Source organism: Rhincodon typus, chromosome 10 (genome assembly GCF_021869965.1).
Source record: "Rhincodon typus isolate 14 chromosome 10, sRhiTyp1.1, whole genome shotgun sequence".
In the NCBI taxonomy this organism is placed as follows: Eukaryota; Metazoa; Chordata; class Chondrichthyes; order Orectolobiformes; family Rhincodontidae; genus Rhincodon; species Rhincodon typus.
The window spans coordinates 43,088,602-43,115,341 of record NC_063341.1 but is presented as its reverse complement, the minus strand read 5'-3'; the positions used below and the strand labels follow the sequence as shown (position 1 = coordinate 43,115,341).

Sequence of the window (26,740 nt, the reverse complement as noted above, 5' to 3'; positions counted from 1 at the left end):
CCCCCTCCCATTCCTCAGACGACATGTCCATCCTGGGCCTCCTGCAGTGCCACAACGATGCCACCCGAAGGTTGCAGGAACAGCAACTCCTATTCCGCTTGGGAACCCTGCAGCCCAATGGTATCAATGTGGATTTCACTTGTTTCAAAATCTCCCCTCCCCCCACCACATCCCAAAACCAGTCCAGCCCGTCCCTGCCTCCCTAACCTGTTCTTCCTCCCACCTATCCCCTCCTCCCACCTCAAGCCGCACCTCCATCTCCTACCGACCAACCTCATCCCGCCCCCTTGACCTGTCCATCCTCCCTGGACTGACCTATCCCCTTCCTAACTCCCTACCTACACTCACCTTTACTGGCTCCATCCCCGCCTCTTCGACCTGTTTGTTTCCTCTCCACCTATCCTCTCCTCTATCCCTCCTCTATCTGCCTCCCACACTCTCCCTATTTATTTCAAAACCCCCTTCCCTTCCCCCTTTTCTGATGAAGGGTCTAGGCCCGAAACGTCAGCCTCTCTGCTCCTATGATGCTGCTTGGCCTGCTGTGTTCATCCAGCCCTGCACCTTGTTGTCTCAGATTCTCCAGCATCTGCAGTTCCTACTATCTCGAAGTCATTTGCAGTTGTTTTTGTTTAGCTCAAGGAGTTAATGGCCAAAAACATTAATCAAAGTAAAGAACAATATTCTCTGTGATTTTAATTATGGTGGATTATTCTGACCAACTTCAATAGCTTTGAGCACAATTAGTTCCACCATTATTTCCAAGTCATCAATCTGTTATACAACTCCATGGGGTCTTGGGGAGTGTTGCTGAACAAAGAGACCTTGGAGTGTCGGTTTATAGATTCTTGGAGTTCCAGGTAGACAGGATTGTAAAGGAGGAGTTTGGTATGCTTGCCTTTATTGGTCAGTGCATTGTGTATCGGAGTTGGGAGGTCATGTTGCGGCTGTACAGGACATTGGTTAGGTCACTTTTGGAATACTGCATGCAATTCTAGTCTCCCTACTATGGGAAGGATGTTGTGAAACTTGAAAGGATTCGGGAAAGATTTACCACAATGTTGCCATGGCTGGAGATTTTGAGCTATAGGGAGAGGCTGACTAGGCTGGGGCTATTTTCCGTGGAGTGTTGGGGGCTGAGGAGTGACCTTATAGAGGTTTATAAAATCATGAGCTTGAACAGGGTGTATAGCTAATGTCTTTTCCCTGGGGTGGGGGAGTCCAAAACTAGAGGGCATAGGTTTAAGGTGAGAGGGGAAAGATTTAAAAGGGACCTAAGGGGCAACTGTATCATGCAGAGGGTGGTGTGTGTATGGAATGAGCAGCCAGAGGAAGTGATGGAGGCTGGCACAATAACAATTTGTAGGCGTCTGGACGGGTATATGAATAGAGAAAGGGTTTAGAGGGAAATGGGCCAAATGTTGGCAAATGGGATTGGATTAATTTAGTACATCTGATTGGCATGAATGAGTTGAACCAAAGAGTCTGTTTCTGTGCTGTGTGACTCTATGACTGCTTCTCTCCCAGTTTCATTCTTGGATATTCTATTGTTAGAATGTTTATAACTGTAGTTTCTCTTGCATGTTACATGCCATTATCTCCAGAGTTCCTAAGCAACCATACGTGGCCATTTCTTCTTCATCTGAATCCTTCCACTTGGTAACATTTGCGTATACAGGGCCAGCTTAAAGAATTAGCTGACAATGCCCCAAAGCCACGCTTCAACTTCTTCCTCCTTGCTGGCCTACTTTGTCTGGTATCTCATCTCAGATGAGCTATCGCCACTTTTAAGCCAAACATTGGAAAGATTGAATCTGTCATGTTACACCCATATTATCTTCTTCATTCTTTGTTTTTCAGGCTGAATCTGCCAGTTCAAATTTTGGATGTTCCACTAGCATATTTTCAGCTTCACAAAGGCCACAACTGTTAACGTCAAGGCATAAGGAGCTGTAGTAGAACATATGACCCCTCAAACCTGCTTTGCCATTCGATAAGATCACGGCTGATTAGTTTGTGGGCTTAAAATCCGCTTGCCTACCTACTCCAAACTCCTTATAAACCACAATGACCAAATAACCTTTGAACCCATATTCAGTCAAACGTAGCCTTGACTTAAATAATTAGTCAGCCGTCACTGCTCACTGGAGAAGAGAATTCCAATGACAGTTTCTTGAAAGAAGAAATTACTCCTCTGATGGACTTATTCCATACTCTAACTTCCTTTTTATGTGGGCCTACCTGATGTATTTATCAGATTTTGTGTTCTCAGTATATTTTTTACTACAACCATGACATTGCCTACCTCTGTCCATACCTGCATCCATATTCTGCAGAAACCATCATTGATGCGTCAATTAGCTAAAATCAATGGTGCAATGCTTTCTCAACCTGCCACCTGACCTCCGCTTGTATAATCTTATGCATGTTTAGGTGTACACCATGATCAGAGGTATAGATAGAGTGGACAGCCAGAGACTTTTTCCGAGGGTGGAGGTAGCTATTACGAGGGGGCATAGTTTTAAAGTGAGTGGAGGTAGATATAAGGGAGATGTCAGAGGTAGGTTCTTTACTCAGAGAGTGGTCGGAGCATGGAATGCATTGCCGGAGAGCGTAGTGGAGTCGGCCTTATTAGGGACATTTAAGAGGCTATTAGATAGGCATACGGATGATAGTGTAAGGTCGGGGTGGAGGTTAGATAGACCTTAGGATCAGGGTAAAAGTTCGGCACAACATCGTGGGCCGGAGGGCCTGTAATGTGCTGTACTGTTCTATGTTCTATGTTTTATCTCCTGCTCATATCCTACTCCAAGTTCTATTTTCCTAGTACTTGATGCTTAATAAGACACGAGCCCATGCTGATGGGGGTAGGATATTAACACAGATAGAGGATTGGCTAATAGAAGATACAGAGTTGGGAAAAGGGGGTACTTTTAGGATGGCAAGCTGTAACTAAGGGACCAGTGCTAAGATCACAAGTATTTACAGTATGTTATAATGACTTAGATAATGGAAGTGAATGTCCTGTCACCAGGTTTGCAGATGACACAAAAATAGGTGGGAAGGCAAATAATGAGGATGACACATGGAGTAGTCAGATGGATACAGATAGGTCAACCGAGTGGGCAAAAAACTTAGATGGAATACAGTGTGGAAGAATGAGAGGTTATGCACTTTGGCAGGAAGAGTAGAAGAGCTGAATATTCTTTAAATATGGAAAGACTGCTGACAGCTTCCACACGGAGGGATTTGGGTGTTCTCTTGAATGATTCTCAAAAAGCTAGCAGAGCCATCAGGTAATAGGAGAGGCAAGTGGAATGTTGACCTTTATTTCAAAAAGGAATAGAATAGGAAGGTCTTGCTAAAATTATACAAAGCACTGGTCAGAGCACATCTTGAATATTGTGAACAGTTTTGGCTCCCTTATCTAAGGAACGATACACCATCATTCGAGGCAGTCCAGAGAATGTTTGCTGGATTGATCCTGGGTATGGAGGGATTTTCTTTTGAGGAGAGGTTGAATGATTTGGGTTTGTATCTATTTGCGTTTAGAAGAATGAGAGGAAACATTATTGAAAGATGTAAGATTCTTAGGGGTCTTGACAGGGTAGATGTGAAATGGTTGTTCCCCTTGTGGAAAGTCTAGGCCTAGTGGGAATAATCTCGCAGGAAAGGGTCGCACATTTAAGACAGATGAGGAATAAGTTTTTCTCTGAATGTGGTCAATCTGTGGAATTTTTTTTGAGGGCTGTGGAGTGTGGTAGTTAAGTATGTTCAAGGCTGAGATGGACAGATTTCTAATCAGTAAGAGGATCAAGGTTTATGGGGAAAAGGCAGGAAAGTGGAGCTGAGGATTCTTGGATCAGCCATGATCTCATTGATGGCCGACTTCTTTCCCTGTGTTATGGTTTTATGATCCATAGACCTTCTATTCTATTTCTCTCCATTGTGGCTGTCCTTCTGATAAACTTCTAGTTCCTTTCATTACTTTTTTTTTGCATCTGTCTCTGAAACGCCACCTTTTGTGGCTCTGCATTCTGCTCTCTGGGCTGTGTGATTTAGAATTTGTTTTCCAGTTCTTGCAACCATTTGACTTCTCCACCTTTTGGCCCTGCCAAACCTCATCAGTCACCAAGCTTTTGGTCATCCCACTTAATACCCCTTTCTTTTTTTCTGTGTTATGCTTTTCACCCCTGTGTGCCTGTGAGGTGCTTTCAGACATTTTCTATTTAGCAAGTGCTTTGTAGATCTTGTCTTAATTTGTTTGTTATTTGGAAAGGTTTAGTACTTATAACAGAACTGTGATATTTGGTATATTTATGGGAATTAATATAGAATTTTTTTTTTTAAATCTTGCAGGTGCAATCAAGCAAATTTTAGAAAATGAGTTACAACTTCCTATATCTCTCATGCAGTTGAAAGGTTGGAAGTCAACAGATGTAAGCGACAGTGTAAGTTTATGTTGTTATTTAAACTGTTGTTGGATTTAATTTTTAAATGGTGATTTAAATGACTTTTTGCTTTATGCCCTCTAAATACCTTGATAGAAAAATTAAAGGAAATTTTCCAATATCTCTATAGTCAATAGCTAGTTACCAATGTGTGACAGATTGTTAGGGTTTTTATACATACAAGTAATTTCTGAAATACTTTTAGAAATGGGATTGCCTCAGTAGCATTCCAGATTATATGATTGTTAATCATTTTAGGTTTACTTTGGTTGACTGAGATGGTTGTGATTTGATAGTGAAATGGATAATGATACTGCAAGTTGTTAATCATATTTTCACTCTAATCAATCTTTTTGATAATTTGTATGGAAGTAGTTAAACATAAAACCAACAAGGTTGTTTTTGCCTGAAATATGTGCTTTTGTTTTGCTTTCAGTTGTTGAAATTGGGGGTTTTGGATTGGAAGCTGCTAGATATTGTCGCAAAAAGCTTGAATTCTCTCTCTGTCTGTTGTTATATTCATTCTGTTGGTGTCCCTTCTCCTGGACTGGGAGAGATTGCAAGTGAGGGAAATCTGTTTTGTTGAATTTGCATTTGCCAAGGGCGTGTTTGTGGGATGGTGCTATTTTGGAACAGTTGATTAGTAGTAGTTAAATAATATATATTATTTTGTTAAGAATTTTGCTAAAGCTATGCTCATTCTTTTTTGTTTGTATTTCAACTGTGGTGTCAGAATAAAGTATGTTTTGCATAAAGCCTCGCAGTTTGACCAATCAAATCACACCTGGAACACAGCAATTTACACTTGCCTTGGAATAAAGTAAAAGTTAGGGTCTAAGGTATCTCCTTGAAACGTTGAGAGTTGTTTGGTCTGGTCCATAACATCTTAGAAATTGTTAATAGTCATCGCTGTTTAGTTAGCTACCATCGATTTTAAATGTGAGGACAACCACGTTTTATGTTCATTGTATTAGAATGTTAATGTTTCACACGTAGAAAGAGAGACACAAATACTAATACTTAAGAACCTTAAACATTCAGTTGCTTTACTACTGGGTACAGTGCGGCAGTGTATATGGTATGCAAGATGCAAACATTGTAGCAATTAACCAAACTCTCTTCAGTGGTACTTTCTGAACTTGTGATCTCTAGTAGGGCAGCATGGGGAAGTCTCCATCTGTGAGTTCCCTTCCAACCTGCTCATCAATGCTGACTTAGAACTATGTTATTGTCTCTTCACTGCTGTATCAAATCCTGGACTCTTTCCAACAGCACAGAGTCTGCCTGCACTAGCTGTAATGTTGTGGTTCAAGAAGTTAACTTCATTCAGTGTTCTCTAGGACAATTAGGAATGGCAACGAATGCCTGTTCTCCCAGGGATGCTCAAATCCAGTGAAATAATTAACATTGACCGTAAATTTGCAGAGATGCCTTAGAAAGTCATGAATTGGTATTGTCAAATAACCGTCAAAAGGCAAAAGCACCATTTGTACAGTTAAGCAACCATGGCCAACAAATGAGATTAGAAATTGTATCAAGCTAAAAATGTATGCTGCTGTAAATTTAAGGGAAGATGAAAATCGAAATGACTGGGAGAGCTGTATGGGAAAATTGAAGGGATATAAATAATGAGCTTCATGAAGGGGATATGAAAAAGCTTTCAAGATGTACTAAAACTAACTAAAAATTAGTGAAAAGGAGAGTGTGGTAGAAGGGAATTTGTGGCCCATTAATGTCAGATATGGGAGAATCTATGCTGAACTAGAAGCGAATGAAAGACTTATTAAACAAATAATTTATATCTATCTTCCCAGAGAATAAGAACAAAATATCAAGGGAATCTGTGGAGGCTGTATTTTCAGATTTGCTGATGATTTTGGGCTGTACTGAGAGCTGGCTCTGAAGTCGACTTTCTTTCTTCAGTTTAGCATTTAACTAAATAAATTAAGAGAAGTTAAGTTTTATTTCTATCTTGGGACAAAAGTTTGCAAGCTATCTTGCCACAGCTACAAATAGTTAGAGGTAGCTAGCTTAAAATCGCTTTCGAAAGCTTGAATCAGTTGTTTCCCAGGGATCATATGAAGAGGCCTTGAGAGTCTTGTGGTACAGTGGTAGTGTCTGTCTCTGGGCCAGAAGGTCCAAGTTTGAGCCGCACTGCCCTGGAGGAGTGTCATAACATGTCTGAGCAGCCTTTCTCAGTGTTTCCTTGTCCGCGCTGTGTGTGAAGGGGTAAAGAGGTGCTCCTTTGTTACTTGCCTTTCTCAGCCTTCATAACTGGTTGTTTCCACTGTTAGTGTAGTGCAGAGGAAGAAGTTGATTGGTGAGTATATGGTAGGTTATTCTACTTATTCTACGTACTCTAATTTTAGTAAATAGTTTTTAAAGACATGGTATTACAGCTTAGCTAAGTGGAATCAACATCCTGTGGTATGTGGGAATTCTTGGATGTGACACGTGTTGTAGAAGATGCAGGAAGTGTTATCAGCTTGAGCTCTGGGTTTCTGAACTTTAGCACTGGCTAAAGCAGCTGTGAGGCAGAGAACTGGGTGGGTGGTACATTTAGGAAGGTATTGCACTTTAAGAGCCTATAAGGCAAGGAGGAAATGGGTGACCATCAGAAAGTCTAAGAGAACAACACAGGTGTGCATGAGTCTTTTGAGTTGATCTTGCTTGCTATTTGATTTTTTTTGGATACTGGTGAGGTTAATGATTCCTTACGGGAGTTAAGCCAGAGCCATGTCCATGGCACCAATGGTAACTCAGCTGTACAGGAGGTGATGAAGAAGAGTGAAAGGGCAACAGTGCTGGGAGATCACACTGGTGTTTTTGTGGCAGTAATATGGCTCTGGATTGGTGTTGCCTCCCTTGTGTCAGGCTCATTGAGGAAAGATAAACAGCTAGAGGTAGAGGTCTGCATTGGTACCAACTAATGTGCATAGGAAGTGGGATGAAGCTCTGAAATCAGATTTTAGGCAGTTTGGAAATAAGTTAAAATGCTGGGCCTCGAGCAGTGATCCCAGGATTACACCCAGTGCTTAGTGCTGGTGAGTATTGGAATAAGATAGTTGAATGTTTGAGCACCTGGCTGGAGAATTGGTGTAGGAGGGAGGGCATCAGATTTCTGAGGCACTAGGAAAGACATTTAGACAGGTGAGACCTGTACAAGCTGGATTGGTCACAGCTGAACAGGCCCAGAAATAATATAGTTGCAAGTAGATTTGCTAATGTTATTGTGGAGGCTGAAAAGGAAAAGATGATGCTGTACTGATTGTCAAGGGTGGGATCAGTACATTAGCAAGGGGATCTCGGACTGCAAAATGCCCAATCTGGATGTAGCCAAGAAATGTCAAGGGGCAACAAACACTGTTGGGAGTTGGTTATAGGCCATTGAATAGCAATGGTAGTATGGGACATTAATCAAGCGATTAGACAAGTATGTAGCATGGATAATACAGTAATCATGATTGACTTCAATGTGCATATAAAATGAGTAAACCTAATGAACAGTTAAGTTGCAGAGGATGAGTTTCTGGTATATATTAGGCCACAGTTTGAGCAGTAAATTGAGGATCCAACCAGAGTCTGGGCTATGACAGAACTAATATTACGTAATGTAAATTGTCTAATTTTGCTGTGAAAGAGCCTTTAGGGAGGAGTGACCATTATAAACTAGAATTTTACTTTATATTTAAAAGTGAAGCCAGGGTGTTAAACATGAGCATAGGAAATTATGAAGGTTTGAAGGGTAAATGTGCTCAGATGATTGGAAAAATAAGTTCAAAGGAATGACATTACATTGCCAATGGATAGTCTTTAAAGAAACATTACTTAATTTACAGCAGCTATGATTTCTTCAGGGTGCATAAATCCATAAAATTAACTTAACAATGGCTAGTGAAGGAAGTTAATGATTGTATAAGATTAAAAGAAAAGCCTTATAAAGGTGCCAGGTATAGTCATAATCCTGATGATTTGGAGAATTCTAGGATACAGCAATGGAGTACAAAGAAACTCATAAAGGAAGGATAGAATATGAATGTAATGTAGCAAAAATATAAAAACAAGCTGTAAAAGCTTCCATTGGTGAGTAAAAAAGAGAAACGTTTGACTAAGACATTTGGGTCTGTTACAGGCTGAGTCAGGACTATTTATGATGGGGAATAGAGAGATGGCAGTGATGCTCAATAATTACTTTGTCTTCACTGAGGAAGGTATGAGAAACTCTCAATTAGAGATCAAAAGGGACTAGAGACAATGAGAATTTGAAGAAAATTAGTATTAAGAAGGTTCTGTCAGAGATATTTAATGGGACTGAAGCTGAATAAATTTCTGGGATCTGATTTTCTACATCCCAGAGTGTTTGAAAAAAACAGCTATGGAGATAATAGATGCGTTTCCAAAACTCTCAAGATTCTGGAATGATTCTTGCAGATTGTAAGGTAGCAAATATTATCCCACTATTTCAGAAAAGAAGGAGAGAGAAAAAACGGAGATTACAGACCTGCTGGCATTATATTGGGAATAGGGAAAATGCTAGAATCTATTACAATGGATAATATCTATGATAAATATACACTTGGACAATAATCTGATTCGGCATATCATTATAGAGTCAATCATGGAATACCCTACAGTGTGGAAACAGACCCTTTGGCCCAACAAGTCCACACTGACTCTCAGAGCATCCATCCAGACCCATCCTCCTAATCTACACATTCCTGAACGCTACGGACAATTTAGCATGGCCAATCCACCGAGTCTGCACATCTTTGGACTGCAGGAGGAAACTGGAGCAGCCAGAGGAAACCCACGCAGACATGGGGAGAATGTGCAAACTCCAGACAGTCACCCAAGGGTGGAATCAAACCTGGGTGCTGTGAGGCAGCCGTGCTAACCACTGAGCCACCATGCTGCCCCATAGTATGTATAGATTTGAGTATATAGGATGGGCAGTCATGTTTGATGAATCTGTTGGAGTTTTTTGAGGGTGTTATCTGGATTTGGAGAAAGAAAGACCCAGAGATTGTCACCACCTTCTAAAAGTGCGGGAGACAGCAGCATCCAATAAAGCACGATAGAGGAGGGTTCTGTACTTCTGAAACAATGTGACAGCAAGTGGGGAGAGGACCTTCATCAAGAACAGGAGAAAGAGTGGGAGGCAGCAGCTATCCATTGGCAGTGTACTGCCATACCTTTGAATTTGTTTTCCCAATCCGTCTCAGCAAATTTGCCCCTCAAACCTTCATGATTTTGTATGTTCAGATTTAAAACCCTGGCTTCACTTGCGAAACTACTAGAAAAGCAGATGATCGTGAGCAGGGTACGGTGATGGGATGATAGAGAGCCGCTTCAACCTGTTTCTACCTGTCAGAACTGAAGTTGACATCATAGAAAGTAAGGAAGCGATTTGTGGGTATTTCCTCTGTTCTCTTCTGATTGGTCAATTAGTTTAAATCAGGAGACGTTGCAGCTGAAGAACTTCAGTTTTAACATGCAATTTAATTAAATAGAATAGAGATGGCTAGACAGGCAATATATTGCAGCCATATTATGTGGGAGTTGGTGCATTCCAAACTGACCTCATGTACAACAAATGTTAGCGATTTGAGGCACTTTCAATGAGAGTTGAACAGCTGGAGTCTGAACTGTGGACACAGTCGCACATCAGGAAGAGTTACAGGTCCCTGGGCACTCTTTCAGGAGGTAATCACACCTCTTAGATTAATTACATTGAGGGTTGCAGTGGGAGAGGGATTTGTTAGAGATGAAGAGGTCAAGGGAGGGTAGGAGGCCCTGGGATGGTGTCCAGGAGGAGGGGGTGTGTTGGAGGCGGGAGAAGGGGTCAGTAGAGGGAGGGTTAGGCTGAAGAAGGCTCTCGACCCGAAACATCAGCTTTCCTGCTCCTCTGATGCTGCTTGGCCTGCTGTGTTCATCCAGCTCTACACCTTGTTATCTTTAATTACATTGAATTTGGTTTGTGGTCAGGGACAGGAGGCTGTGACGGCAAGCAAGGCAGGTATCGGGATCCAGAATATAGATTTGGAGGAGCCACAGTCAGTGACCTTGTCTAATAGGTACAAGGTTTTGGCACCTGAGGTGGATGAGGACACAGAGTTAAAGGCGAATGAGTCAACTCTCACAGCACCATAGTCCAGAGTGAATTTTTCGTCGGGGAGGAAAGAGAAATATAATAGGGGGATAACATAGTTGGCGAAATAGATAATACTCTCTGCAGCAAAGATAGTGAGTGCCCCTACATGGTGCCAACGTTCAGGACATTTCTTTTGGGTGGAGAGAAACTTCAAATAGGAAGGGAAGGATCCAGTTGTCATGACCTACACAGGTACCAATGACATAGCACTAGGAAAGATGTTCTGCTGAAGGATTATGAGCAGGTCATGGCTAAATTTAAAGGTGGAACCACTGTGGAGGTAGTCTTCAGGATACTATCTAAGGCACATCTAAATTGGTTTCAGGTAAATAATATTAGAGGTAAATGTTAAGCTGAAAGATTGGTGTGGCAGAAATGGGTTATGATTCATGGGGCAGTAGCACCAGTATTAGGAAAAGTGAGCTGCTGTTTGAAACTGGTTTCATTTCAACCATGCCGGAAAAGCTCAGCAGATCTGGCAGCATCTGTGGAGGAGAAAAGAGTTAGGGTCACTGGACCCGAAACGTTAACTCTGTTTTCTCCTCCACAGATGCTGCCAGAACTGCTGAGCTTTTCCAGCAACTTTGTTTTTGTTCCTGATTTACAGCATCTGCAGTTCTCTTGCGTTTATTTCAACCATTGTTGAACCAGTGTCCTGGTGAATCATATGATTAGGGTTCCAGATAAGGCTTTAAACCAATTAGTGGAAGGTGGGTGGGGGGGTATTAGGGAGAGTTTAGTTGAAGTGAAGTTTAAAAATCTTTTAAGAAATGAGAGAGCTGAGGTGTAGGGTAGTGAAGAGCCAAATGGTAATCAGAATGTTACAGGAAAGGGTAGAAGAGTGCAGCTGAAATTAGAGCTCGGGGAAGTAATAATGGTAGTAAGTTAACCCTAAGGCACTTTACCTGAATGCACAGAGTATTTGTATGTCCACAGAGCATGTAGATGAAGTAATAACACAAATAGAAATAAATGAATATTATAGAGATGTGGTTGCAGGGTGACCAAGTTTGGGAACTGGATATTCAACAGTATTCAGATAAGAAGAATAAGTCAAACAGAAAAGGAAGAAAGGGTAGCTTTATTAATAAAGGAAGGTTTCAGTGATGTAAGGACCATGTATTTCTATTTTGTATTTTTAAAAATTGGGGACTGAAATGAGAAAGAGCTGTCTTTAAAAAGCAGTATTTGACAAAGTGGCTACTATTTTAGAAAACAAGTAACCTGAAACCCAGAGATAGTAAGAACTGCTGTTACTGGAATCTGAGATAACAAGGTGCGGAGCTGGAGGAACCCAGCAGGCCAGGCAGCATCAGAGGAGCAGGAGAGCTGATGTTTTGGGTTGGGACCCTTCTTCAGAAAAGTGGGGAGGGGAAGGGGGCGCTGAAATAAATAGAGAGGGGAGTGTGGTGATAGCAGGTAGATAGTGGAGTGGATAGGTGGGAGAGAAGATGGACAGGTCAAGGAGGCGGGGATGAGGGGGGTGCTGGTCTTGGGATGAGGTCAGGGGTGGGGAGATTTTGAACCTGAAACCCATGCCAGGCATTGTGTAAACAACTGTTTGAACAAACAAAGTTGGAGTTTGAGTTGCAGATGATTTGGAGTCAAGATGGTACGCCAGTGCAGCTTTTGCTCACAATGAAGCAGTTGATTGGTGTATGGACGAGTGACCAGTTGTCAATGACAGACCTTTTTGCCTGTTGATGACTGTGATTGGTTCTCGGGTAACAGAACAGCTTGGAGCTGGAAACAAGTTACAGGGAGAGACCTCGGGAGCAGTCTCTCTGTTCTCTGGAGTTAAAACTCACTGTTTATTTTTCTTGCAGCAGTTTTTGTAAGTTGTGACTAATAACTGTTCAATCAGAGACTTGCTGTAAGTGAATCGACCACCTTGTGTGTCTCACCATCTGGCAGAAGCATCCAGCAAAAGAGAACTGAAGCAATGTGATGGCCAGCAGAAGATTCATAAGGATTATCTCAACAGCATTACTTGGGATTGAAAACTGCTGAACTGTCTTTCCAGTTTTTTTCCAGTCCATCCATGACTTATTTTATCCTATCCCTTTGTGTGTGTGTGTGAGAGAGAGAGTGTAAGTAAAGGGGTGTTTATAAGGGCATTAGAGTTTTATTTGGTAGCATTATGTGCCAATTGTTTATAACTGTTTACCTGTAGTGACAGTTCAAGTATCTGTAATAAATAATGATACTTGTTCAGTACAGAAACTTGGTTCATGCTTTCTATCGATCTGGATTGGAAAATCAAGAAACTGTGTGTATTTTTAAAAATGCTTAACTTTTGTGATGACTACTCCAGGAATAGTGGGGCTTGATTTCAATGTGCTATCCCAGTGAGTCTAACCAATGCAGTGGTGGACAATGATATGGCTGCAATAGACCATGATGTGGAATCAGTTTCAGTGGAAATGAGGAATAGCAAGGATAAGAAGACACTGGTGGGAATCATCTGTAGTCTGTGAAGAGTTGCCTCCATATAGGAGCAAGTATATATTGAGAAATAATGGAGCCATGAAAGAAAGGTAGTACAATTGTCATCAGAAAGTTTAATTGACAAAGTGACTGGACAAATTAGATGGGCAAAGGTAACATGGGAAACAGATTTGTAGAGGGTATCAGGGATTGTTTCTTCGTGCAGTACGTTGCACAACCTACCCGGGAATGGGCTATTTTAGATCTAGTAATGCGCCATGAGATAGGATTAATAAGAGATTTTGCATTTCAGGATCCTCTAGGGGATAGCAATCTCAACATGATAGAATTTCAAATTCAGTTTGCTGGAGAGCAACTTGGATCTCAAACTAGTTACTTCAACTTAAAAAAGGGCACTTACAGTAGTATCAAGAAAGAGTTTCTAAAGCAGGCTGGGAAAGTAAAGTAGGAAGCATGTCAGTGGATGTACAATAGCATATATTTAAGAAGATATTCCGTTACTCTCAGCAAAAAATTATTCAGGTCATAAGAAGGATTCTGAGAAAGATTTACCACCCATTGTTGTCAAAGAGAATATTTAATCAAAAATCAAGGCATACAAAGCACCAAAAACTAGTGGCATGCTGGAGGATTGGGAATTTTATTTTGGAGTAGGAACAGATGACTAAAAAGCTAAGAAAGGACAAGAAAATTTATTAAGCAATTATTTGGCAAGAAATCCAAAAGCAAGCAGTAGCAGCTTCTCTGGGCATATATAATAAGAAAGTGAATAGCTAAAATAAGCATAGGATCCTTGGAGGATGCAACTGGAAAGTTGATTATGGGGAACAGGAAAATGATAGAAAATTCAAATCAATATTTTGCATCGATCTTCATGGTCTAGGATGCTATAAACATTACAAAAACAACCAGTAAGTGAGGTGCTAATGTTACGAAAGATCTTGTAATGGTCTCTATTACAAGGGGCAAAGTTTTTTTTTTATTCACTCATGCGATTTGGGCATCGCTGGCTGGCCAGCATTTATTGCCTGCCCCTAGTCAACCTTGAGAAGATGGTGGTAAGCTGCTTTCTTGAACCAGTATTTGACAAATTAATGAGACTAAAGGCAGACAAGTCGCCAAAAACTGATAACCTGAATCTGAGCGTTTTAAAGGAACTGGCTGCAGAGAAAATGGAAGCATTGGTTGAAATATTCACTGGATTCTGGGATCGTCCTAATGGATTTAGGAAAAAAGTTAACGAGACAACAGTGTTCAAGAAGGCAAGAAACTATAGGTCAGTTAATCTAAAATCTGTTATTGGAGAAAAACTAGACTATGTAATTTAGGAAGAAATAGCTGCAAATTTAGAACAACTTAACACAATCAGAGTCAGCGTAATTTTGTGAAAGGAAAATTATGTTTGATAAATTTACTAGAGTTCTTTGAGGATATAATAAGCAGAGTTGATAAAAGAGAAGCAATAGAGTGTATTTGGTTTTCCAGAAGACCTTTGATCAGGTGCCACATTAAAGTTTATTGAATAAGACAGGGGCTCGTGGTATTAGCGTTACTCCATTAGCATGGATGAGTGTTGGTTCATAGAAAGTTGGGATTAATGGGCCTTTTTCAGGTTGTAAAGACATAACTCGTGGAGTTTCTCAAGGATTGGTCCTAAAGCCTCAATTACTTATTATCCATGTTAATGACTTGGAAGAGAGAGAGTGTAACGTATCTAAATGCGCTGATGGTGCAAAAATGAGTGGAAGGGTGTGTTGTGATGAGAGCACAATGAATCTGCAAGGTGATTTAGGTTGAGTGAGTAAGCAAAAAATTCTCAGATGGAATTTCATGTCAGATGGTATGAGGTCCTGTACCTTGGTTGGAAGACTGAAAAGGCAGATTGTTATTTAAATGGAGAAATACAGTGAAAGGTTGCAGTACAGTTTGATTTAGGTGCATAAAACTCAAAAAGGGTAACATGTAGGCGCAGCAAGTAATTAAGAAGTTAAATAGAATTTTGGCCTTTATTGCTAGTAGGTTGGAATTTAAGCTGGGAAAGTCTTGTTCCAAATCTACAGAATGTTGGAGAGGCCACATCTGGAGTACTGTGTACAGTTTAATTCCTGGTATTTAAAAAATTTGATATACCAGTCCTGGAGCATTTCAAGAGGCTACTCACTAGGCTAATTCCTGTTGACAAAATGTCTCCACTAATTGGGGGGTGGATCGTGAACTAGGGGACTTTCATTTAAAACTGAGATGTGAAGGAATTTCTTCTCCCAGAAGGTAGTGAAATTTTGGCATTTTATCCAGAAGGGCACAGACCATGTTGGGGTAGACAAATGGGTTTCAATGGTGAGAAATGTGAAATGATGAATTTTGGTAGGAAGAACGTTGAAAGACAGTACAAAATAGGGGTACAATTCTGAGGGTGGGGGGAGTGTGGAGAAGAGGGACCTGGGTATATGCACAGGTCATTGCAAGGGGCAGAACAGTTAGAGAGAGCAGTTAGTCTCCCACACAATATCATATAAAAACTGAAAGAACTGCGGATGCTGTAAATCGGGAACGTAAACAAAGTTGCTAGAAAAGCCCAGCAGGTCTGGCAGCATCTGTGAAGGAAAAAATCAGAGTTAATGTTTTGGGACACCGGACCCGAAATGTTAACTCTGTTTTTATCTTCACAGGTGCTGCCAGACCTGCTGGGCTTTTCCGGCAACTTTGTTTTTATACCACACAATATCCTTGACTTTATTAATAAGGGCGTAGAGTACAAGAGTCAGGAGGTAATGTTGAATTATTTGCTGCTAGGCTGCTAACTTTTGTTTCCTCCGCTTTCTAGTTTCCTATCTTTCATTTCCGTCTTACTTTTCTTCACTTTTGTCTCGTCCCTCAGGTTTCCTCGCCCCCTGCTATTCTATTTTAAACACTCCCTCATGGTATGTGCGAACACCCTGTGAGGATAGTGGTCTTGTTGGACAGCAGCTATGCAGCTTGTAAAGATTCCATCCTTCCCAGAATCTGCCCCAAAACCTGAAGAATCTAAATTCACTTTCCTACATGATCCCTCCGGCCACAGATTCAACCGCTTGAGGATAGCTAAAGTAACTTTGTTATTTAAAAGGGGAGGTAGAGAGAAAACAAGGCATTATAGACCAGTGAGTCTAACATTGACAGTGGGGAAGATGCTCGAGTTCGTTATCAAGAATTTTACAGCAGAGCAGTTGGAAAACAGCGGCAGCATCAGACACAGTCAGCATGGATTTACATAAGGCAAATCATGCTGGACAGATTTATTCCTCGAGGATGTAACTAGTTGAGTTGATTGGAGGCACCAAGGACATGATTTAATTGGACTTTCAGAAGGCTTTCTACGAAGTCCCATGTAAAAGATTAATATGCAAATTAAATCTCATGGGATTAGGGGTAGTGTACTGAGATGGATAGAAAATTGTTTCCTGTCTGCTAACCAAAGAATAGGAATAAATAGGTCTTTTCCTGAATGGCAGGCAGTGACTGGTAGGGTACCGCAGGAATCAGTTCAAAGAAAGCAGTTATTCACAGGATATGTTAATGATTGAGACGAGGGAACAAAATATAATATCTTAAAATTTGCAAATGACACAAAGCTGGTTAGAAGGTTGAGCTGTGAGGAGGATGCAAAAATGTTGCGGTGTGATTTGGATAGGCTGAATGAGTGGGCAAAGGCATGTTGAGCACAATTTCATCTGGATAAATGTGAGGTTATCCACTTTGGTAGCAAAAATAGAAAGTCAGGTTATTATTTGAATGGCTGTAAATTGAGGAGGGGAGTTCAACGAGATCTGGATGTTCTTGTGCACCAGACGCTAAAGTAAGCGTCCAGGTGCAGCAAAAAATCAAGAAGGACAACTCTATGTTGGCCTCCATTAGCAAGAGGATTTGAGTACAGGAACAAGGATGTCTTGCTGCAATTGTACAGGGCATTGTTGAGACCACACTGAGAATATTGTGTGCAGTTTTGGTCTGTTTATCTGAGGAAGGATATTCTTGCTATAGAGTGAGTGCAAGGATGAAATCCTTCAAGGAGGAGATCCAAACTTTTCCAGTCGATCTGGAGCCCTCTCTGATGCCATCACAACCTTTTTGAAGGGTAGTGGCCAGATTCGAACACAATACTCTCGTTGAGGCCAAACCAGTGTTTTATTTAGGGTTATCATAATTTCATTTTATATACTCTTTCTCAATAAAGCTCAGGACTTTGCATGCTTTATTAACTGGTTTTTGGCCTGCCCTTCCAGTTACAGTGATTTATGCAGATAGACCTTACTCCTGCATCCCTTTAAAAACTACTTTGTGGTATAAAGTGTGTGATTTATCTATATTTTAATATTGTTTACTTTGGAGTCTGGAATTCAGCCAGTGGCACGAGATTTTGATCTGTTGTCTGAAAAAGTTTAGTGATTTTGACTTCTCGATTGTTAGCATGGTTGTTGTTACTTTCTAAATTACCTTATTTTTACTTATTTTAATCAGTTTTAAATCCTTGAGTTTTATTTCGATCACTTTTGTTTCCTGTCTGCAGACTATTCTGAGGTCTCTTCACTTGCCTAAGAATAATAGCCTTTACGTCCTCACACCTGACATAGCCCAACCAGGGTCAGATGGGCCAGCCACAAGTCAATCTAGGTAAGCTATCAAGTTGTTTTCTTCCATATTTTGTGTAAATACAATGCCTGATAACTTTCCTTCAGCATTGATTTGTTTGACTGTATTTTGCTGCTGTGTTGTTGCCTGGAGGGGGAGTGCAACAACCAAGCAACAACACTTTTCTGTAAATTTCCATGTGATAATCTATTGTGAATAATAGCAAATTCAATTCTTGGTAACTGACAAGAATTAGAAAGAAAAGCAGGTCTTGTATTTAGAAACTTTTGAAGGTGTATTTTCAGGGGGATCTCCCATTTGTTTGTCAGAATGCTGGGTTAAGAGCCACGGAAACCCTGGAAAATCTTCATTATGACTGTTTATGCTGTTTTTCCAGGGTTTCCGTAGGTCTTCTCGCAAAATTATGGCGGACAAGCAGGAGAACCATTGCAGAAATTCAGCCCCATTGAATCTAAATGGAAGGGAGGTCTACAGCTATGCTGTAAGATTACCTTGTCTAACGTGATTTTAAAATTAGTGTATCAGGTCTCTCAAATGAACAGTATATTTTGTCAGATATATATTGACACTTGTAAATTTTTTGAATAATTTGACATCATCTATGAATTAGTAGAATTGAAATACTTAAACTTTAAGATGAAACTCTCAGAATTGTATATGACTTCAACAATTCTTTTGTTCTCATTGAGAAATGCACAGCATCTGAAAAGAGGGTATTGTGCAGTTAAAGGCTGATAAAATTTCAGATTGTACCGGTTAATGCTATATCCAGATTCAGCTGTTGTTAATTATTTTGGCTTGAAACAAATGTTGATTGTTATACCATTGGGTCATTGCACCGAAGAAATGCATCTCTGTGTTTTCTGAAGATTGAGAGTCTGGTGCAGACCTCCTGAAGAATTTTAATCTTAGGAATACACTGACAATCAATTAGAAAATGTCAAAAAAAAGACCAGCCTTCAATTAATAGTTGAGGTAGAGTTTTTTTAAAAGTAAATAATTATCCAGAGTTTTTCTCAATGTTCTAACAAATTCATACTCTTCAGTAAAATCTTGGAAATGGTGGTGGTGTTTGGATGAGGTTTTCATTGAGGTGTTGCACAGCACCATGTCATGGCAACAAAAGTGGAACTTTACACTGTTTTGATGCTGAATTTTGACACTATACTTGGAATCAACCAGGCCTGGACCATTGCAAATAGTTTGTAATAATGATTATGCTTTGTAATACTATGATAACTGGTATTTTACATCAGTCTTCACTATAGAGGATGCAAGTAACGTCCCAGCCATCAATCTGGAAATGGAAGACAGGCCAAAAAATTGCAAGAAAATTACCAATCACCAGGGATGTGATACTGGGCAAATTGTTGCAGCTGTGAGCTGCAAGACCTCAGGTCCTGATGGACTTCATCCTAGCGTTTTGAAAAAAGTGTTTAATGCGATAGTTGATGCATGTGTTTTAATTTTCCAAAATCCCCTAGATTCGGAAAGGTTCCATTATATATGAAAACCGTGTGTACAATGCCCTTTTTCAAAAAGGAAAGTATGCAGAAAGTGGGAACTGATAGGCTGGTTAGTTTAACATCAGAGGGAAACTGTCAGCTATTATAAAAAAAATGTTACAGCAGAGAATTTGGGCAAATTTGACTTAATCAGACAGAATCACTATGCCTCTATGGAAAGGAAATTGTATTTAAACAATTAATTGGAATTCTTTGAAGAAGTAACTTGTGCACTGGTTAAAGGGGAACTACTTTGAATTCCAGAAGTCATTTGATAAAATGCCACATCCAAGATTACTGCAGAAAATAAAAGCTTGAGGTGGAGGAGGTAGCATACTGGCATGGATAGAAGATTTGTTGGCGGGCAAAAACAAACAGGCATAAATGGATCATTTTCTGTTTGGTAAGATGTAATGATTGGTGTGTCACAGGAATCAATGCTGGGGCCTTTTTTGTTTAAACAATTTGTATCAATAACTTGGATGAAGGAACAAGAAGCTACAGTTAAATTTATCGATATTGAAAGAGATGCAGCGCACGCACATGTACTTTCTATCTGCAAAGGACATCGCATTGTGTGTTAAAATATTTAGTTTGTAGTATACACAAGTGCGCTATGTCACAAGTCAGACTGATGATTCTAATCGCTGTACTTGTTTCAGTTCAACTATAGGAGACAGCCATTCCCTGATGCATTGGTCAAAGCATTGTTCTGAGAAATCAGAGTAACTTCCCTGATTTAAAATTTAAACAAAGCTTGGCTGTTAACTATCAGTCATTATTAATTAGTGTGCTTCTACCCATCAGTCACCTTTCTCTTCTCAAAAAGCATAAGTATTAGTTTCCTCTTTACTGGTATTCTGCAAATTCAAGATGAATACAAGAAGAAAAAGATTGACAAATCTCAGTAATATAAAAAAATTGTTGATAAACAAAGATAAAGCAAAGCCAGAAAATTTGAACTGAACAGAGAACAGTTTCGAAAACATGAATCGGGAGTAGTTGAGAGACAGCCATCAATAGATTTTAATTTGTGATTTTGATTTAGTAAGAAATATTTGCTTAGTAGCTAAATTTATTGAAGAAGTAGTTGAAATATATTCTGTATCATTTGAGAAAGTTGCTATATGTTTCAATGACCTAGAGAATTATGAACCAAGTGTTGGAGGTCATTTAGCTCTTCTAGTTGAACAGTCCAAGGTTATAACATGATTAAGACTGCTGTGCGTAATACATTTGAGTTAATTCCAAAAGCTTGCAAACAAAAGTTTAGAAATCAGAGGAAGAGACGGAATCGGAGATAACACAGTATGGAGCTGGAAGAAAACAGCAGGCCAGGCAGCATCAGAGGAGCTGGAAAGTTGACAGTTTGGGTTGGGACCCTTCTTCAGAAAAACTACTTCCGATTCATATTTTTGAAACTGTTCTCGGTTCAGTTCAAGTTTTCTGAAGACGGGTTGTGATCTGAAATGTCAACTTCCCTGCTCCTCTGATGCTGCCTGGCCTGCTATGTTCTTCCAGCTTCATACTGTGTTAACTCTGACTCCAGCATCTGCAGTTCTTGCTATCCGTAAGAGACGGAATCAGACCTTTTTTTTGGAATTTATTTATACTACAAGAAGTTGAATTTGATTGAAGGTATGGGGCTTGAGCAAGATTTTGAAAATTTCAGAGAGGTGCTGTCAATGGAAAAAGTTCAAAAGCAGTCATCCCTTTCCTCCACCTAGAATTCTGTGAGGTTTCTGAGATCAAGACGTTGCTGTTCTGGCTGATGGTTGCAATCTGTCCCAAAAACACAACTGGCAGTAAACCTTTGCAAGCAGAAAAACTGGGGAGATAGTGAACAGAACAGTAATCTCGATGAGGGGGAAATCTGAAATGAAGTGGCAGATGCTTCTCAGAGTGATTAAAAACACAGTGTGGGAGATATGCATTGTTCTAGGGAACCAACATGCTACTTTTGCCATAAGACAGCATATGCAAAAACAAATCGATAGGAATTAGAAGCTAAATTGGATTTGTAACCATGCCTGGTGTTTTTTCAAGAAAATGCTGTACCAGCAAGTGAAATCTGTGACAAACCAATACTATTGTGATGTTGTGCTGCTGACAGCCAAGGTTTAATTCCTGTGCCAACTGAGGTCACATGAAGGGTTAATTTAAGGTCACATGCCTTCTTAACCTCACTCTTTACCTGAGCCATGATGGATCCCTGTGTTAAACTCACCACTGGTCATCTCTGTCTTATGATCAAGTAGCCTGTGTCCTCTGGGACAATGGCAAGTTCTACTTTAATTCATTTCAATATATTTACAGTGTGTGGCAATTGGAGCATAAAAGACTATGGGAATTTTATACATGAGGGTGTTGGAGACCAAAAAAGGTCATTAACCTTAAAGAGGAGGGAGGTCATGGTAGAGTGGTAATGTCACTGGACTCATAATCAAGATCCCTGAGCTAATAATGATGAAATACGGGTTTGAATCCCATCCTGTTGAAATTTAAACTAAAATCTAGAATTGAAAATTAAATCAGATTAATGGCAATCAGTTATTGTAAAATCCTATCTGGTTCACCAGTGTCCTTTAAGGAAATGAATCTGCTGACCTTACCTAGTCCAGTTGCATGACTCCAGTCACACAGCAATATAATTGACTCTTAACTGCCCTCTGAAATGGCCCAGGAAGCTAATTAGTTAAAGGGCAATTAGGATTGGCAGCAATGTTGGCCTTGCCAATGACACCCAACCCATGGAAGAATAAGAAAAGATACAGGGTAGACTGTCTATTTGGAGTTTACACGTTGTCCCTGTGTCTGCTTGGGTTTCCTCTGTGCGCTCCGGTTATCCTCCCAGTCTGAAGATGTGCAGGTTAGTTCGATTTGGCCATGCTCAATTGCCTATAGCATCCAGACAAGTGCAGGTTAGGCAGATTAGTCATGGGCAATGCAGGGTGACAGGGGAGAGGATGTGCGTCTGGGTGGTATGCTATTTGACGGGTTGGCGTGGACTCAATGGGTTGATTGGCCTGCTTTCACACTGTAGGGGTTCTGTGATTCTAGGGTTGGCTCAATTTCTCGTGTTAGTGTAAGATTCTATTTCTATTTTGGAAATACTTGCTAATTAAAAGTATATTAATACCAGTTATTGGGAATTGTTTACCTGTTCCATTGTGTAGCTTTATTTAGTGGTTCTATGGTGGGAGTGGTGTCAGAATTAATGCTATTGAGTTTATTTTAGGAAATCTAGTTGGAGACCATGTTTGACTTCCTGACGTTCCACAAAACCCATTGAAGTTGTTGAAGATAAAGATATTTGATCAAGCTCGATAAAAAGCCATGTCTATCTCTGAATCTGTTGTAAAGATCAATGGTTTGACTTGAGAGGTTTTTAAACAAAACTCTGACTTCTGAGATTAAAAAGACAGTGAAACATCAGGTTGATGACAGAAATGAATTTAAGTGGTCCAAATTAAATTTGCTGGCAGCACCTCCAAAGCACAGGTGTCAGAGCAGACCGTGGCAGCAGTACTCTAGGTTAATAGAGAAACAAAGGGTTATATTGATTTTTAAACCGAAACAGTTTGTCTGTGACTGATGCTGAGGAACTACAAGGACAATATTTGATTCTGGAAAGTGAGTTATAACTTCAGAATGAAGAAGCTGTTGCTCTTGCAAAAGAGTAGTCGAACAATGTTTGTTCTAAATGGGGGGGAAAGAAAATGTTGAAAGTGCTTTTCCAGCCAGTTAACAGATTATCAGGATGACTTTGGCTGATCATTGTTATGTTCTGAAGGTGATTGTTAGAGCAGTAAAGGAGAATTTTAATTCCATATTTAAAGAGAAGAATGATTCAGCTATTTGACTGGCTGAAACTTATTACGTAGGACTGGGCAAGAAAAAACTTAGAGATATGCAAGAGAATGGTGACCTGCAGTTAAACCCTGAACAAAGTAGTTCTTGGACTGTATTGAACAGTTATGTTGACAATGTTTCGGTCTAGGCCCGAAACGTTAGCCTTCCTGCTCCTCTGATGCTGCTTGTCCTGCTGTGTTCATTCAGCTCTACACCTTGTTATGTTGACAATGTACTGTGGGCTTCTAAAGAAGAACAAGAAGAAATGACTGAATCCACATGAGAAGTGTTGTGACAAAATTTTGTGAAGAAGGGTCTAGGCCTGAAACGTCAGCCTTCCTGCTCCTCTGATGCTGCTTGGCCTGCTGTGTTCATCCAGCTCTACACCTTGTTATCTCTGTGACAAAATTTTGCCTGGATTTACAACAAACATTAAACAAACTTCCAGAATAGCAGGGATTATTGGCAAGTTGCAATGTGGTGAAAATATGAAAAAGTTACCCAGATTGAATTAATTATGCCAGCTTTTAAGCATGCACAAATATATAAAATCTTCAAAATCTCTTACAATACATAATTTCTCTTTTATATGAGAAGTAAACCGTTAAAGACCTTCTACCTTTATAAATTGTATTTTACACCTTAAAGTTACGTGATTGGTAGTGACACAATATTCCAATCAAGAATGTTGATATTTTAAAGACTGTTTGTTTCTTTTTATTTTTTATTTTTGATTGTGAACGGAGGGGAAAATGACTATTTTGAAAACTAAGGATTGTGTCGGGCATTGCTGCATTTTTAAAAGTAAGCTTCCAGTACTTATTGTATGTGTTGTTCACCCAGTGGGGGAAGTTTAGTTGCAGATGAACTAGAGCCAGGAAGTAAGTACAAAATGAGATTCGGCTGGAAACAAGTAATTGATTGGTCTGAGATAAGACAGTATGGAGCTGGAGGAACACAGCAGGCCAGGTCGAATCAGAAGAGCAAAAAAGTTGACGTTTTGGGTTGGGATCCTTCTTCAGAAATGGGGTGGGGGAAGGGAGCTCAGAAATAAAAGGAGAGAGGAGGGGTGGGGCTGAGGAAGGTCAGTGGGATGGTGATAGGTGAGTGCAGGTAGGGAGTGGTGGGGATTGGTCATTGGGGTGGGAGGGGCAGATAGGTGGGAGAGAAGATGGACAGGTTGTCAAGTCAAGGAGGCGGGGATGAGAGGGAGAGGTGGTCATGGGATGAGGCCAGGATTGGGGAAATTTTACAACAGGTGAATTCCATGTTTAGGCCATTGGGCTGTAGGCTCCCGAGGTGGAATATGAGGTGCTGCTCCTTCAGTTTGCGGGTGGTGTCATTGTGACACTAAAGGAGGCCCAAGATGGACATGTCACCCAGGGATGGGAGATGGAGGGGGAGTTAAAATGGTTGGTGACCGGAGGGTGTAGTTGTTGCGTGCAGAGCACAGATGCTCTACAAAATGGTCTCTGAGTCTCCTCTTGGCCTCCCTGATGTAAGGGAGGCGACATTGGGAGCAGCAGACCAAGTTGACAGATGTGCAGGTGAATCCCTGTCTAATGTAGAAGGTTTGTTTTGTGCCTTGAGTGGAGGTGAGGGGGTAGGTATAGAGGCAGTGTAGCACTTCCTGCGGTTACAGGGAAAAGTGCCGGGGGGTGGTGGGGTTAGTGGGCAGTGTGGAACAGATGAGGGAGCCGTGGAGAGAGTGATCCCTACGGAAGGCAGATAGGGGTGGGCAGGGAAATATCTCTTTGGTTGTGGGGTTGGATTGTACGTGGCGGAAGTGGCAGAGAATGATATGTTGGATGTGGAGGTTGGTGGGGTGATATGTGAGGACAAGGGGGATTCTGTCTTTATTTTGGGGGTAGGGGTTGTGAGGGCAGAAGTGCGGGGAATACAAGAGATATGGTTGAGGGCATTTTCTATCACTGGAGGGGAGAAATTACAGAAGATGACCATTTGTCGACAACAAAAGATTTCTGCCTGCCAACAATGATGTGATTGGCTCCCAGGCAACTATCAGATTGGAATATCGGATCAGACTATCATCTAAATGGCAACAAACAGAAACTATCAGATTGCCAGAAAGGAAAGTGCTTCCTTTTCCAAGCAGTAAAAAGCATCTAAAGTCTGAAGAAAGCCAGTTTATCTTCCCTCACCAGTTGCTTTTAACTAATAAGTCAGTGACTTTAACTAGTGAAACTTGCTCTGTGAATCCTGCAAACAAATGAAAGTACAATTTAGGAGTGACTGCAGTCCCTGAGGCAAGAAGACTCTGAAGGCGTTGACAATTCAGCAGGAACAGTAGTTTATTCGAGCAGTAATCAATTACATCAAGGAAAGAAACTCTAAATCGTCACACAGGACAATCGAGCTCGCTCTACAGAATAGCTGCGCAACACTATTTTATACTTTTTTACACTATAATTGTGTAATTCTACAAACTGTTACTATGAGATTGATTATATCAAATCTATAAGTCAATTAACTAATCAGTAATTACATGAAGTCTGTAAATCAATTTACTAGGCAGACAGTTACATCAGGTCTGCAAATTAATTACATCAAATTCATAATTCAACTAACTAGGCATGTTGATTACATCAAATCGTTGTCTATTACATATCTACTCATTGGATTCAAACACGTGCTGCCCGTTCGCTTATGTGGTCACTTGCTTATCTTGTAACCTTTTGCCCCTGAATATCCTGTGGTCTGCTAAGGTTTTGCCCTGCTCACCCATATCAGTTAGCAATTAACAAGGCTTCTGTGTTCTGGGTAGGGTGTCTTTAGTAATGCAGGGTCTGCATTTCTCTTTTTCTCCATGAAACTGAGAAAGGGTCACTGGACGCGAAACATTAACTCTTTTTTTCTTCACAGATGCTGCTAGACCTGCTGAGCTTTTCCAGCAACTTTATTTTCGTTCCTGATTTACAGCATCCGCACTTCTCTTGATTTTCATACATGCTTGATATACTTTTCGGTATTCTCTAACTTTTAAAAAGTAACAGAACCCACACACCTCATTGAGGGCAATTGAACTGCCTTCTGAATTTTTCGTCCACCCATAACAACAATGCTGCTTTCTGGTCTGTCTGAATATCTATGTAGAGGGAGTTTTATAAGGCAGTTAGAGCTTCAACTAGTAGTGTTATATGCTGACGGTTCATAATTGTTTACCTATAGCTAGAGTTTATTTATTTGTAATAAATACTCATTCTTCTAAAGTAAAAATACGTAACCCATGCTTCCTGGCAACATTGATCTAAAAAGGCAGGTAAACTGGGAATTTTGCGTACATTTGCAAAATCTCTAACTTTGTGAAGACTCCATGAAAAGCAGGGCTTGATTTCCAGTGTGCTTCCCGAATGAGACATGATAGTATGGATGTAGGAACAAATTACTGCAGATGCTAGAATCTGTACCGAAAACAACAAATGCTGCAGATCACATCATGCTGAAGGTCTGATGAAGAGTCATCCAGACTCAAAATGTTACCAAATTCTCTCTCCATAAATGCTGTCTGACCTGCTGTGATCTCCAGTATTGTTGTTGTTTTCATGACAGAAAGGACCATCTCTTGGGGTCACTTGGGACAAAGAAGAAAAAATTGACAATTATACCATATGCAATAGGTTTGTCGTTAAAATGTTTTAAGTTCGTGTATTTTTGACGAGTTTTTTTTTGAAAACTCATGACTTCGT

The 26,740-nt window shown here is 40.4% G+C and overlaps 1 protein-coding gene across 1 annotated transcript in view; it reads left to right on the top strand.

Annotated features, from left to right (window-relative positions):
- LOC109914996 (FAS-associated factor 1-like) overlaps window positions 1-26,740 on the top strand; it is a 106,586-nt gene that overhangs the window by 57,911 nt on the left and 21,935 nt on the right. Inside the window, exons 5-6 of the mRNA XM_048602093.1 lie at window positions 4,357-4,448; window positions 17,594-17,697. Coding sequence (XP_048458050.1) covers window positions 4,357-4,448; window positions 17,594-17,697 — 196 coding nt within the window. The remainder of the gene's footprint in view (window positions 1-4,356; window positions 4,449-17,593; window positions 17,698-26,740) is intronic.